A 14,221-nucleotide genomic window follows, 5' to 3' on the forward strand; every position below is an offset into this window, starting at 1 on the left:
GGGTGGGGGTGGGTTTGGGGGTGGTGTATGCATACCGCAGTATGGACGTGGGGTGGGGGTGGGGGTGGGTTTGGGGGTGGTGTATGCATACCGCAGTATGGACGTGGAGACGAGAGCACAACCTTTGGGAATCTATTCCGTCTTCCTATCAGGCCCAAGGGATCAAACACAGGTTGTCAACTTGGCAGCAAATACTCTTACTCACTGAGCCATCTTGTGGCTCTCTTATTTATGAATTTTAATAGAAATACTTTTACATTAACAAAAAATGGAATCAAATTTTAGTTGGGATTCTAAATGGGTTTGACACCAGAAGCTCTTAAAAAAGGCTCTTACTTCCTACGAGGATATTAGCATTCCAGATTTGTATCTAATATCAAGTTTTAGCTATTGCTTCTTTTACAGGATTTGACAATAGCATTGCACTTTATTAGGTTATGTCATGTTATGTTACTGAGTTAAGCTAGGAAACACAATAATAACAGAAACAATGGAACTGCGTATAGAGCATCCAGAGAATGAGAGCAGAAAATGAAACTGGGCTAAGCAGAAATATTTTCGTATGCCACTTAATAAAAGTCTGAGAAAATTAATAATACAACCAAGATCTTCTTCCTATTCAAACCACTCAAAAAATGGAGGAAAGGAATAGAAGTATGGAGAAATATGAATTCAGTCTTGAAAGTTTTAAATAGTTTGTTTTTTCTTTTCATTCTTAATTCTAAAAGGTCCTTGCATTTATACTTGGTAGTTCTCTGGAAGCAAGACAGAACTAGGAGACTTTTCATGGTGTCTTTGAGCACTTCAGTTTTGCTGGGTAAGGTATCTGCATTTCAGCGCTCAGCACAATGTTTTTGCCTTAGGCCAAAACAAAACACTCATCTTCAACCTGGGGAGCTGCAGCATGAAGGTGAGCGTGCTCCGGAGTCCTGTTTACTCCAGTGCACACTTCACACTGAAACTTCTTTAGATGGATTCTCAAAGAGGGGAAATAGTATTTGATTGCTGAGAAGCAAGGAGCTGGAGAAAATAAATTTCAGTGCTTAAAGTCAGATCTAATGGCTTCAAAGAGACAAGTAATTGAAATTGCTTTTAAGGCATGGAGCAAGAGACAAACTGAGCAATGCCTCAGGTTTGGGAGCAGATTGCAGAGTCTGTGTCTGGGGGAAAGCTTAGTGAGAGGACGTTTAGTCAGGTTTTCAAATACAGATATTTTAACACATTAGTGTTTGGAAATAATTTGTTATTTCCTTGTATCCTTTGGAAAAGCAGTACATATTTCTTAATTTCTCATTGATAGAAGGAGTTGAAGTAAATGATTTGATTTATTTTAGTTCAGTTTTTAGAGGGAAGAGTGAATCTCTTCCTCAAAGGACAGTAATGGGGTGGAGGGTTGTTGAAAAAAGAATAGGCATAAGCAACAGGCAGTGTGGCTAATGGAATACACACCTTTACTATAGTTCATGGTAAAATGTTTGAATTACATCTTGATAAAAGAAGAAGAATGGTATAGCCCCAGAACATGTTAAGAAGGATTTTTCTTGCTACCCCAGGGGCTTTGTATCTTTAGGTAGATCAAAATAAGGTCAGAGTTCACTTTTGCATTGATGTGAACATAGAGTTAAACCAAGGAACAGACAAGGATCCAGAAAAGTCAGAACATCTTTAGTCTCCACTCTGGAATTTACATAAATTCATCAAAGACATTTGCCTTTGTTTGGTTGGTTGGTTGGTTTGGGCATGGACTAGCAGGGTAAGTTACCTTAATGTCATAACAGAGAGACCCCACCTGACATCTGCAGCAGCAGCACAGAATATCATGTGTTCAGAGCATCAGTTCAGAAAGCACGTTCTTGCAATTTTGACCTGACACCTAGCAACCAATGAGCCTTTCAGCCTCAACTTCCTTCTCAGCTCAGTGTGTGAGCCAGTTTCAAATGCATTACAGGCAGTTATGAGGGTTCATTGACTGTCCTCATAAGGGTTTGTGGTCCATGGTAGCTATCCTTGATCTATGAATAAGAGAGGAAAATAAGAGAAACACTTACAGTGTTAAATTAAATGATTTTTTTTCCATCTTAAATGTTGAAGACATGTTATTCAGATTTTTAACAATAACATGTACTGTTTTGTAACTCATGTGGACTTTTTTTTTTTCTGGTGAAAATGTAGTTTCCCTTATCCTCAAAATTTAAGTGTTATCTGGCTGATGGGCCTTAGGTACTCATTGCCTTCCTTCAAGCTTATGAGAGTTGGCAAGTCATTGGCCCCCTTTGGTGTCAGAAGCTGGCACAGCCACCGCATCTTCTGAATGTGATCCTCAGGACTTGGCATCAAAAGCACAGTTTCTTGCTTTAATTAAGCTGAGATTCATTCCTACATGTGACAGCTGCAAAGATGTATTCTCTTTACAATTGAATGTTGGAATACTTAACATTGCATGGACTTCATTTTAAGGACATTTTTTTTTTAATCTCTTGTCCCTCTACTGTTCCATGGTGGTTCTATGAGAGAGCATATGGCCCAGTAATTCTTTAAAGCTCATTTTATGGGCCATTCTCGGGCATATCCTGCTGGCCTTTGGAACAGAGCCTTGTTTGTGACTGCATTTTTGCTTATGTTTCTGCCAAAAACTTCCACCAAAAAAAATAAGGCAATAAAGCCACAGGGCCCTGTAAGCTATGGTCATCAGAATAGCTTAATGAAAGCAACCTCAACAATTGAGGTCTTTAACAGCAACCAGCACTGCAGGACTTAAACTCTGAACACAAGGACAGCCTGTATAGGTCACCTTTGTGGTTTATGGGAATATCTCAAAATGTTAAAGAATTCAAGACGATCTCAGGGAACAATCTCACAGCAAGCTATTTTTCTCTTAAGCAAAAAGAAAAAAATGATAGGGTAAAAATAGAAATTGGAGAGAGATACATGTAAACATTTTAACGGTATTATATAGCAAAGAAAATATTTGTTGGATGCTCTTATTGCTACATAAATTGATTGGCTTTTGCTGCAAGTTTTATCTCAACTAAATTGTGATTTTAGATGGTAGAAAGATATATGAAACACAGACTAGATACAGAAAAATAGATCCTGATAAAAGGAGATTCCTGTAAGGGGCACCTAGTGTGAATAATTATGTCTTGATTATGATCTATGTGCTAGTAAACAGTTTTAATATCAGAATTATGAATTGAAACCGATGAACTAGTGACATTTTGCAACAACTGTGTTTTGATAGCTCACAGGGTTTGTGCGACTTTTTGAGAGAAGGTGATTTTCTTGTGCTGCTAATAGGAACCCTGTTGTAATCACAAAGATCTCTGAAAAATTATGTTACCAATGGATGACATTTACCTGGAATTGAAAACTAATGGTTAAGAAATAAGGGGTCTTCTCATCATGGTCATAATGAATTCTGTTTAATCCTAAAAACCTGACCCATGTTTCTGGGTTTAAGAGGCTGACAATTTGACACTAGGGGCATTCAATCCAAAGTGTCCTAATATCACATCGCCCTTCAGTTTCTCATCACTTACATTGACAGGAATTTTCTTCCTGTGACCACTAAAAATGAATGATAATTTAATGATCTCTTTCAAATATAATAGTAAAAGGGGATAAAAATATTCAGATTAACCACCTCTTGGGGCTATAAGAAATAGAAACAATAGATCTGTCTATTGACTATTAATTTTGAAATATAGTTAAGTAAGATTTTATTTAAAGGAATACAAAGCCAATCTCAAAGAACACACAGTTTAAGTCAATAGCTTTCTTTTAGTGCTGAAATTTGAACCCAACATTCTTGCATGCTTGTCAAGTGTTTACCACTGAACTGTGACCCTAATCATATTAATTTGTATTGATGGCACCAACATACATGAATACCTCTCAGTTTTTCTATAACCAAAAAGGAAATGGAATGAATATGATTAAATAACACTGCACAAATAGCATGCCAGCCTTGCCAGATCCTCTGGCCGTACACCACTAATGACTGTTGATTAAGAGCAAATGGAAAAACAGGTCCAATTATGCGGATAAACAAATTACATCTTGGGGAAATTTTTCATTTCAAACAGTCTGAAACAGGTGCTGGAGAGAATGGCTAAGATATTTGCCTTGTGACTGTGAGTGTGAGGGCCTGAGGTTCTTCACCAGAAACCCTGTAAGTAAAGCCGGAACTGATGACTCATACTTCTAATCCCATCCCTGGTTAGGAGATAGGCTCCTGGGAATTACTGGCCAGCTAAACTTGACCCAGGTGAGCTATAGGCTGATGAGAGATAGTGTCTGGAGAGTGACACTTGATTGTATTCTCTAGTCTCCATGTGTATGCTCACCCTCATGCTTGCCCACCTGCACATGCATGAATGTGAAAACGTCAAGAACAGATGTGTTACTAATCACATAACATGTCTCATGTATCTCTTTCTCTGGACCCAGGACTTCACATTCTAAAAACCAAAACAGATATTTATTTGGGGAATAATGTAGTTCCACTGCAAAAGTGCTAACTAGATAATGTTTGATGGGGAAGCTCAGCCAATCACATCTGGCTAGGGTGTGGCTGCCTGGAGCCCAGGTAGAAAAGCAGGGGAGAAAGGTGCACGCGCTCTCTCTCTATGCTGAGCTCGCTGGACCTTTTCGGATTTCGGACCTCTCACTTGGTTAGCGTGACTTTCCCCCCTTTTCAATTATTAAAAAAAATATAATTGTTGTTCTTGAGCTGGTCTGGCTATTCATCGTACCGACCAGACATGCAAACACTACAAATGTTTCTTGCATTTTCTGTCCTCGCAAATAAACTAGCAAATATTCTCTTTCCAGTTTCGTCTGGAGATTTGGACTATCCAAAGTTTTTATTCTATTCAGTGAATACTCTGTAGTTCATTTTACATCCACACCCAGATCACTTATTCTGATTCCATTTTCTTACAAAGGGCTGTCCCTCCACATGCCCTTTGATAGCTTTTCTAGCTTAGCCAACAAACTAATCAGTAGAGTTCTCCAACGCCTTCCATGTTCTTCATAAATCTTCCCTCTTGTTTCCAGCTTGCTCTGAAGAGTTGAATTGTATGCCTCTGAACCACAAGCCCTTATCTACAGTTGGTTTTGTCTGAAAATGTCACTAAATTTGTTTTCCCAATATAACATATGATGAACAATTTCTGTCTAAACTTTTTTTTACATCTTCATTGCTCATTCCATATTTTCTCTTTTCCCTTTATCTTTCTCTTATTACTTCCTCTTATCTCATTGTTACTCCATCTCTGAACAGTTCATGTTTTCACTATTTAAATCTAGAGACATATTTGCTAAATGCTTCATATTAAAAATTATAGTGTCATTCCATATTTGTTAATATAGCTTTAAGTAATTTATTTGTTCATAAATCCTCTTCTTATACATCTATACTGTATATTTCCCCTATCCAAGGATGAGATGTTCCAAAGACAACATGCCACTTCTATAACATCTTCTTTGTTATAATATGTATAACTTTTCAGATCATACTATAGTGGGACTTTAAACAACCTTAAAACATACTCTAATGTAAAGTACACAGGGATTACAAAATGTTCATGAAGGAACTGACATACCTCAGATAATCTTCCAGTATAAACAATATGAAAGATTTTTAAAATATCTTTTTTATATGATACTTTGTAACAGTTTATTAAGTTGCTTATATATCATATGTATGTTCTTATTGTATTTCTTTTTGCAATTCAGTAGTACTATAGATTTATTCAGAAATATGTCTCTCTCCTATTGTTTAACAATATGACATTAAGCAATGTGTTTTAGGCAGCTAAGTCTATCTTGTGATTCTCCTTTAAATGTCTTCTTGGTTTTGAAATTACAGGTACACACTACCATGCATACTTTATGTATTTTCCAAATCAATTTGCTCTGAGTTGATAGCTTCTTTCTGATTAATTGAAGCGGGTATGATTTCTAAGATGATTTATTATTACTTTTAAACAAGTATTCTTCTTTTATATTAGTATAGTCCATATGAATATTGATTTCAGAACCCAAATTGTCTGCCGAATGACAGCAGAAGTGGCTTCTTTGCACTATGAAGTCTGTACATCTAGAACTTTAGTCTCATTTATTTTTATTTATGGAAGGAATAGTCTCCCTTCCCTGACATAGCCAAGCCTGGTCCTCATATGCTATATTAGGTCTGTGCTTTCTTCATTTCCTTTGAAGGATGTCTGAAGGCAAAAGGTTAAATTACAGTAATAAAGAGATCACTCAATAAATGCCTCAAGCACAATAGAACTTGCAGTTTTGATCCATACAGCCTGCTTTAAAAATAATTAAACTCATTTTTAATGTGCCATATATTTATACAACATGTAGTGATCATATCCATCCATCATTTCCAATGTCCATCTCCTCCTAGAGAGCCCCCAGTCCATCTTCGACTAAGCTTCATTTCATTTCACTATTTTTCATTAATAACACATAGAGTCCAGTTATGGCTGTGCTTAGGCACATGGGTATGTGGCCACCACTTGGACTTGAGCCACCTCCCAGTATTACATCCCGAAAGCTGAGTGATTCTTCCTCCCTCAGCAGCATCAATTACCTGTAGTTCCTGATTCATGCTGGACGTTTGACTAGTTTGATTTTGTGTAGGTAAGCACGGTGCTGTGATTTGATGTGTAATAGACATGTTATATCAAGTATCAAGAAGTCTTTATGTCTTAGCTCTCTTCCACCTCTATACCATGAAGATCCCAGAGCTTAGTGTGGGAAGATTGATATATGATGCACCCACAACTGAGTGTTTCAAGTTATTTATACTTGGCACTCAAACCAGGTATGAGTTTCTGCATCAACTACTACCCATTACCAAAGATGCTTCTTTGTCCAAAACTGAAAGAAACACAAGTCTATGCTATCAAGAAATGTTTAGAAGACAGTTTGACACCATGAGTGTTTCTCAAAGCAAAAACAGTAGGTTTCTCCATTAAGGCCTATGATCTCTCCAGATATGGTTTTTGATCAGATTTATAGTACCTAGTATGAAATGCCCCCTCATATCCAATTGACATGCAAATAAGTACATTTTCAGTATTGCACCAATTCAGTACATTTTACCAGAAAGGTCAGTATTTTAGCATATAGAATCTAGCATCTTGTAAGACCACTGATGTCTTTTCTCCCTTAACCATCTTCATAGTAAGCCCTGGCACCACATAAGCTTTGTGGGAGGAAGAAGTGTTTTGGAGTCAGGTTAAGGTTGATTTCTCTACATCCTGTAAGAAAAGCGAGGGGTGTCTTCAGCAGTAGGGTCTTACCATGTGGTTATGCTTGGAAACCAAGAGCAATGGGCATAACATGTCACAAAGTCTCTTAAGTAGTCACATAATAGTAAATCTTTCATGTGTTGAGGGAGCTGCGGACTGCGTTCCTGCCACCCGGCTCCTGGCCACCAGCTAACTTATGCCCCGAAATAACAACACACAAACTGTATTCTTTTAAACACTGCCTGACCCATTATATCTAGCCTCTTCTAGGCTAATTCTCACATATTAATTTAGCCCATTTCTAACTATCTGTGTAGCACCACTAGGTGCGCTTACCGGGAAAGATTCAGCATGTCTGACCTGGCGGCTTGCTTCATTGCGTCTGGCTCTGAGAGGAGCTGCTTGATTTCTGAGCTCACTTCCTCTTCCTCCCAGCATTCTGTTCTGTTTACTTTGCCTGTCTAAATTCTGCCCTATCAGATGGGCCAAGGCAGTTTCTTTATTAGCCAATGACCTTCCTCCATCATTCATGTCTGAAAAGTAACTTTTGAATAGAAGTAGCTTGGATTTTGTTTTCTTGGTGTGTCAAGAATTAGTGAAGTTGAGTGAGAAGGAACCCTGAATATTTGTAGAGTTGCAGTCTCAAACACAGGAACTGTTACTTTTCTGATATATATATATATATATATATATATATATATATATATATATATATATATCAGAAATACATACATACAAAGAACTCTGGAGAACGTACCATCTAGTTAGATAAGTATGTTTGATTTCAACCCTGCTACTACTAAAGAATTGAGAATAGATCCTCACAGACAGAAAACTCTGTTTCCAAATGGTCACTCTGTTAACAATGTACTTTTATTTGGTACATCTGATTTTCCTTTTAGATGCTCAACAGAATAACAGTAAGTCAGATCTTTGCTATTAATTGTTATCATTAAAATATAGCTCCTGCACGTAAACAATATTCTTATCCTTTAGAAGGCAGATCTGTTTACTGAATGAGTGAGTGAGAGAGAGAATGAATGAATGAATGCATGAAGAGAGGGATGTATTTTACAGATGAAGACATTGATGTTCAGATGGAATTGAGCATTTGCCCATTACTGCAGGTTCGTTTACTTTTTCTAGGAATGTTGAGAGATTTAAACATTAGTTCCATGGTTTATGAAGGTTTCACCCATTTCTGAATTTTTAGACTTCCTCAATGTAGGGAATCGAATCACACATCTCAAGTAACTTAGAGAGACAGCTTTCTGAGGGAATGTAGACAGTAGAGGATGTGCTATCTCATAGGTCCTGTCAACGACAGCTTTGTTTCTCAGGCTGCTATACCATAAATCTGAGACATTCTCTAACCATGAAACATCAGCCATTAATCTAAGAAGGCAGACTTTAGCATATTGGCTGCATAACCATTATTTATTTATTTTTATTTATTTTCTTCTGTTTGTTTTTTGGTTGGTTGGTTGGTTGGTTTTTCAAGGCAGGGCTTCTCTGTGTAAGAGTTCTGGCTGTCCTGGAACTCTCCTCATAGATCATGATGGCCTTGAACTCACAGAAAACCACCTGCCTCTGCCTTCTGAATGTTGGGATTAAATGCATGAGCTACCACTGCATAGCAAGTATACACTTTTAAATACAGTTTGTCCTGACATATTAAGTATGAGCTATGCTTAGACGACCACCTGTTGGCTTACAAACTGTCTGAGAGAATAAAAGCAAACATAGCGAGTAGCCATAACAAATGTGTTTATCAAATCTTTACTGAATGTAAACAAAAGCCGGAAAGACTTTGTGAATGAATCACAACTGTAGATAAATTATCCATTATCTCCATATTCTCTTCAGCCTAATTTAAGTATCTGCTACTCATCACAATCAAAATAAGTTTCATTTAAGACATCCAGATTTTTATGAAACTCTGAAAAGTAAGGAATTCTAAACCTGTTTTCTTTGTTTTCTAAGATATTGAAGACTTTGAAACCAAAACCAGAAGCACAGTGTCCGTCCGAGAAGGTCAAGGTGTGGTGCTCCTATGTGGCCCACCACCACATTTTGGAGGTATGTTGTGGGTAGTTTGTGTCAGCCAATCCTTGGGCTTAATCGGAAGGTAAAGGAGGCACACAACATCCTAGAATAACGGACATTTCACCTACATTCATAGGATCTGAGAAAGCTCCAGGAAGTTCACCAGCCACCTAGACAGTCCTGCAATCTAATGATTTTATTTAAAATATTCTTCATATCTGGGCAGTGGTGGCTCATAATTTTAATCCCAGCACTATGGAGGCCGAGACAGGTAGATATATCTGAGTTTGAGGCCAGCCTACAGAGCAAGTTACAGGACAGGCTTCATAAGCTAACAGAGAAACTCTGTCTTAAAAAAATAAACAAAACAAACAAAACACAGAAAAACAAAACAAATCTCTTCTTTTAGCTACTGGACAAATATGTCCCTGACAAGATGATGCTGGGAGCTCTAAACAGTGCTGGTGTTGGCCTGCTATAAAACTGAGTAGATGATCTGATGCTATGACCCATCACTCAGGACAATGTATATGTCAATGAACTCTGAAAATCAGCTTCTTCTTACATAGAATTAGGCAAACATTATTAACAGTGTCTTACATCTAAATTAATTTGATTTATATAATGTACCTTAATTAAGATGAAAATTAAAATTATTTAATTTTTTATAGTTTACGCTAAAAGGTTTTAAGCAGAGTCTACTGGAAATTGTCCCATGTAGGCATCCCAGACATTCATACTGCCTATTTATATTGAGTTCCATACAAAAACAGGAGAGTTCTTAAAAAGATCAAACATATTCTTTTAAGATAAAAGGCAAATTTGTGCTTCTAATGTTAAACTAAATCTTCTTTATAAGTCTTTAAAATATTTTATTATTATTTTCATTTTATATCACCTTTGTGATGTGCCAGCACAAAAAGCAAAGAAACCTAATTAGAAGCTAACAATATATTTTTCCTCACTCCTAACAAATATGGCATTATGTTCACCTAAGGTGTTAGAGAGTTGCTATGTGCACAATGCTGTCTCAGCATCAAGTTATATTCTTGTAAGCATCAAGTTATATTCTTGTAAAGTGCACACAAACATTTCTTATGTTTTGGATAGTGTTTTTTTTTCTTTCTTGACCTTATGGAAAATTCTATTCTTGTAACAATGTCTGGTATTGAAAAATAAGGAAACACTAGGTCCTTTGGTAGTTTGACTATATTCAAAGATTCCTGGCAGTGTTGAAAATTTTTCAGTCTTGGTTTAATTATGGATGATAGAAATGAAAAATAATTGTGAGTAAACCACACACACACACACACACACACACAGACACACACACACTCAAGTAAAAACAGTCTTTTAAAACATTCTTTTAAAACAAAAAGGCCTTACTGCCATGTAATGAGTCCTATGAAACTAAATCAGTGGATAACACTGAATACATTAAAGTAAGAACTTTGTAAGGAACAAGACTCTTAGATCAGAGTGAATGCAAGTTTGCCTATTTCCATGAGCAATGATCAGAATCATTCCATGAATATCTGACAATGATGATTTCTGGGTAGCATAACAATTTCCTCCTGGAAAATTTTATCATTGATCAAAAGTAAGTTTATCTCTTTGACAAAAGGTTTGATGGAGTAATAGTTTGGAAGTAGAACATAATATATCTTTGAGTCTTCTCATGGCTTTTGCTATATATTTCTTCAGGGTCATACTTTCATTAAGAGCTTTTTATTTCCTTGAGTTTTCCTAAGTGTCTACTATTTGTTTGCAATTTTTCCCCATTGGAATTGTTTTCTCTACTTTTACGTTATTGACTTTTATCTGCTACTTTGCCAAAAAGGTTTGTTAGTTGTGCTGAGATGTGGCACTTTTATATTCATTCATTCTTCTTTTTCCTCATTTCTTCTTCTTCTTCTTCTTCTTCTTCTTCTTCTTCTTCTTCTTCTTCTTCTTCTTCTTCTTATTCTTATTCTTATTCTTATTCTTATTCTTATTCTCTCTTTTTTGGGAAAGGGTTTCTCTGTGAATCATACTTTCATTAAGAGCTTTTTATTTCCTTGAGTTTTCCTATCTTGAGTTGGGCTATCTTGAAACTTATTTTGTAGATTAGTAGGTCTCGAACTCACAGTTATCCACCTGCTTCTGCCTCCCATATGCTAGAATTAAAAGCATGTGCCACTACCTCCTGGCACATTTTTTCAAGTAAAATAAAATATTTATCTTATTTATTTTGTTTTTTTTGTGTGTGTGTGTCTATTTCTATGAGTCAACATAATTCTAATTCTTATGTGCTGATATCAATATTGCTTCTCTTAGAAATCAGTTATAGACTCCATAATGACAGCAGGTCATAAAGGCTGATGGTTTTTAAACAAATTATGTACAAGTTAGTTCTGTGCCTTTCTGTCCACACACATCTCGTAAGTGTGTGCAAAAAGTCTTTCTACATAAAGGGAAAAGTCATAATAATTTTGATATTATTAGCATATGAGTGTATTTTATTGTTCCTCTAGTATGTTCACAAAAATATATTCAAATCATCTCTTAACAATAGAAGTATTTGAAATATATTTAAATATGTTTTATAAGAAAACATTCTAAGAACACAAGGGAAATAATTAACGTTTTTGTGTTTTATAAGACTTTCTGTCAAAAAAGTGTCTGTGCCCCAAAAAAAGATATGAAAAAGAGTTCATGGATGTTGATGGAGCGGAAGGCCACTCTGTTGTATGCCACTCTGTTGAATGAGGAGCGGTGGGCTGTGTCCCACCACCCAGCTAGCTTTACCCAAAATAATTACATGGAACTGTATTCTTTTAAACATTGCCTGGCCCATTAGTTCCAGACTCTTATTGGCTACCTCTTACATATTGATCTAACCCATTTCTAATAATCTGTGTAGCCCATGAGGTGGCTTACCAGGGAAGATCTTAACCTGTGTCTGTGTTGGGTGGGAGAATCATGGCAACTGCCTGACTCGGCTTCTTTCTCCCAGCATTCTGTTCTGTCTACTCTGCCTATCTAATTTTCTGTCCTATAAGGGCCAAGCAGTTTCATTATTAATTAACCAATGACCATCCTCCATCACATGGAGTTTCCATATAAATGCTGACTAATAGCATAACATATCAACAATGTAAGTATTATAGAATATAGTCATTCAGCCAGAACAGCTGCAATCTTCATGAGATTAGCTGTGCCTATTTGCCACAGATCGTGAAGGCTGGACTGTTGACATTACTTCATGAAAGGAAGGGCTTGTGACAGCCTATTGGACCTTTATCTGATATCGCAGTTAATGTTCCTAAACATTTGTGTGCAACTTTGCCTTCATTGCACATGGCCTGGACTGAGGTTGTACCCATAGTGATACATTACATGATACATAACATAATCTGGGGAGGTTAATAGAATGAGACTCTACCTACATTGCTATGAAAGTAGCCATCATGGAAATTGCATTTTACATTGGGTATAGACCTTCCTGTGCAATTGCTTTGAGGCCACCATTACTCCTGTTCACAAACTCACAATCAAAGTCCTTAAGTGGGCACAATAAACTCATTGGTTCCACAGTGTAAACTTTGGTGGATTAGTACTTTGATTTGTTTTTGAGTCTTTATGAGAATGGAGAAAACAATATTTAAGAATCCCCATGGGAGGAATTTCTTCCTCTAATATAGTGCTACAACACAGCATAATATAAGAATTTAACCTGATATAACAATATAATCCAGCATAACATGCCAATATTACAACAATAGAACATAAATTATGATATTCCTACAACTGAACAGATAGGATTAAGAAATTGTCATTCCTTTCACATGAATAGAAGAAAACTGACCTCTCATACTGATGTTTTGTGAATGTTTTCTTCCCAAATTTAGCAGTAACCAAAAGTGTAGAGATGCAGTTCCTCTGGGGGAAATGGGGAAAATTTTATGGAGGCTGAATTTTAGGGAGCCCATTCTAACAAAGAATGGGCTCGTGAAATGGAAAAGTATCCCCTGTGCATATAAAGAAAATAATCATGATATAAGCTATCATTTTAGTATATAACATTTTAATAAAATCAGGGGTGATTTTTTTAATTAATCTTAATATTTTATTATAATCTTTATTAATCTTAGTATTCAGTCTCATTTAATCTTATGATATCTGTATCAGCAAGTTTCTTGTCTCTGAAACATATTCCTAAGATAATACATGTTTAGAGATAAAGAGCTGGTTTGGGGTCATGGACATAATGGCAAAATGACATAGCCTATATGTTCATCTCTCTCTCTAAACATATGCTTATTGATATATTTTGAGAGCAAGATATGTATATATGTTTATATGTGTGTATGTATGTACATATATACATAAGTACACCCATATAAGTATCTAAATATCTCTATCTCGCATAATATATAAATAAATAGATGATTTCTCATTGTTCGATTGTTTTTTTTTGTTTTTGTTTTTGTTTTTTTTTTGTTTGTTTGCTTTGGTTTTGGTTTGAGACAGGATTTCTCTGTAGCTTTACAGTATGTCCTGGAACTCCATCTATAGACCAGGCTAGCTTTGAACTCACATAGATCTGCTTGCCTCTGCCTCCCAAGTGTTGAGATTAAAGGTGTGTGCCACTAATAGATACTATTTTTACGTACCCATCAGCAGGTTTCTGTTAATTCATCCTAGGGCATTTTATTTTATCATTATTGTTATTACTATTATTTTATTACTTTAAAATACCAATCCAAATTTCCACTGCCTCCTCTCCTCCAAGACCTCCACAAACTGTCCTCCTTTCCCTCTCCAATCCTAAAAGAGGGCAAGGCACCTATATCTGTGGAAAGTCCAAGGCCCTCCCCACTACATCTAGGTTGAGCAAGGTATACATCCAAAGAGAACAGGATCCC

General features: G+C 36.3%; 1 protein-coding gene across 3 annotated transcripts in view; it reads left to right on the top strand.

Annotated features, from left to right (window-relative positions):
- The window catches only part of Cntn6 (contactin 6), a 375,071-nt gene that overhangs the window by 189,686 nt on the left and 171,164 nt on the right, over nucleotides 1-14,221 (top strand). For 2 of the 3 annotated variants that reach the window (XM_005364955.3, XM_026788275.1), the window contains exon 5: nucleotides 9,252-9,347. The exons of the other annotated variant lie outside the window; for it this stretch is intronic. In XM_005364955.3, coding sequence (XP_005365012.1) covers nucleotides 9,252-9,347 — 96 coding nt within the window. The remainder of the gene's footprint in view (nucleotides 1-9,251; nucleotides 9,348-14,221) is intronic. 3 annotated transcript variants of the gene reach the window in all.

This window comes from Microtus ochrogaster, unplaced genomic scaffold (assembly GCF_000317375.1).
Source record: "Microtus ochrogaster isolate Prairie Vole_2 unplaced genomic scaffold, MicOch1.0 UNK1, whole genome shotgun sequence".
In the NCBI taxonomy this organism is placed as follows: domain Eukaryota; kingdom Metazoa; phylum Chordata; class Mammalia; order Rodentia; family Cricetidae; genus Microtus; species Microtus ochrogaster.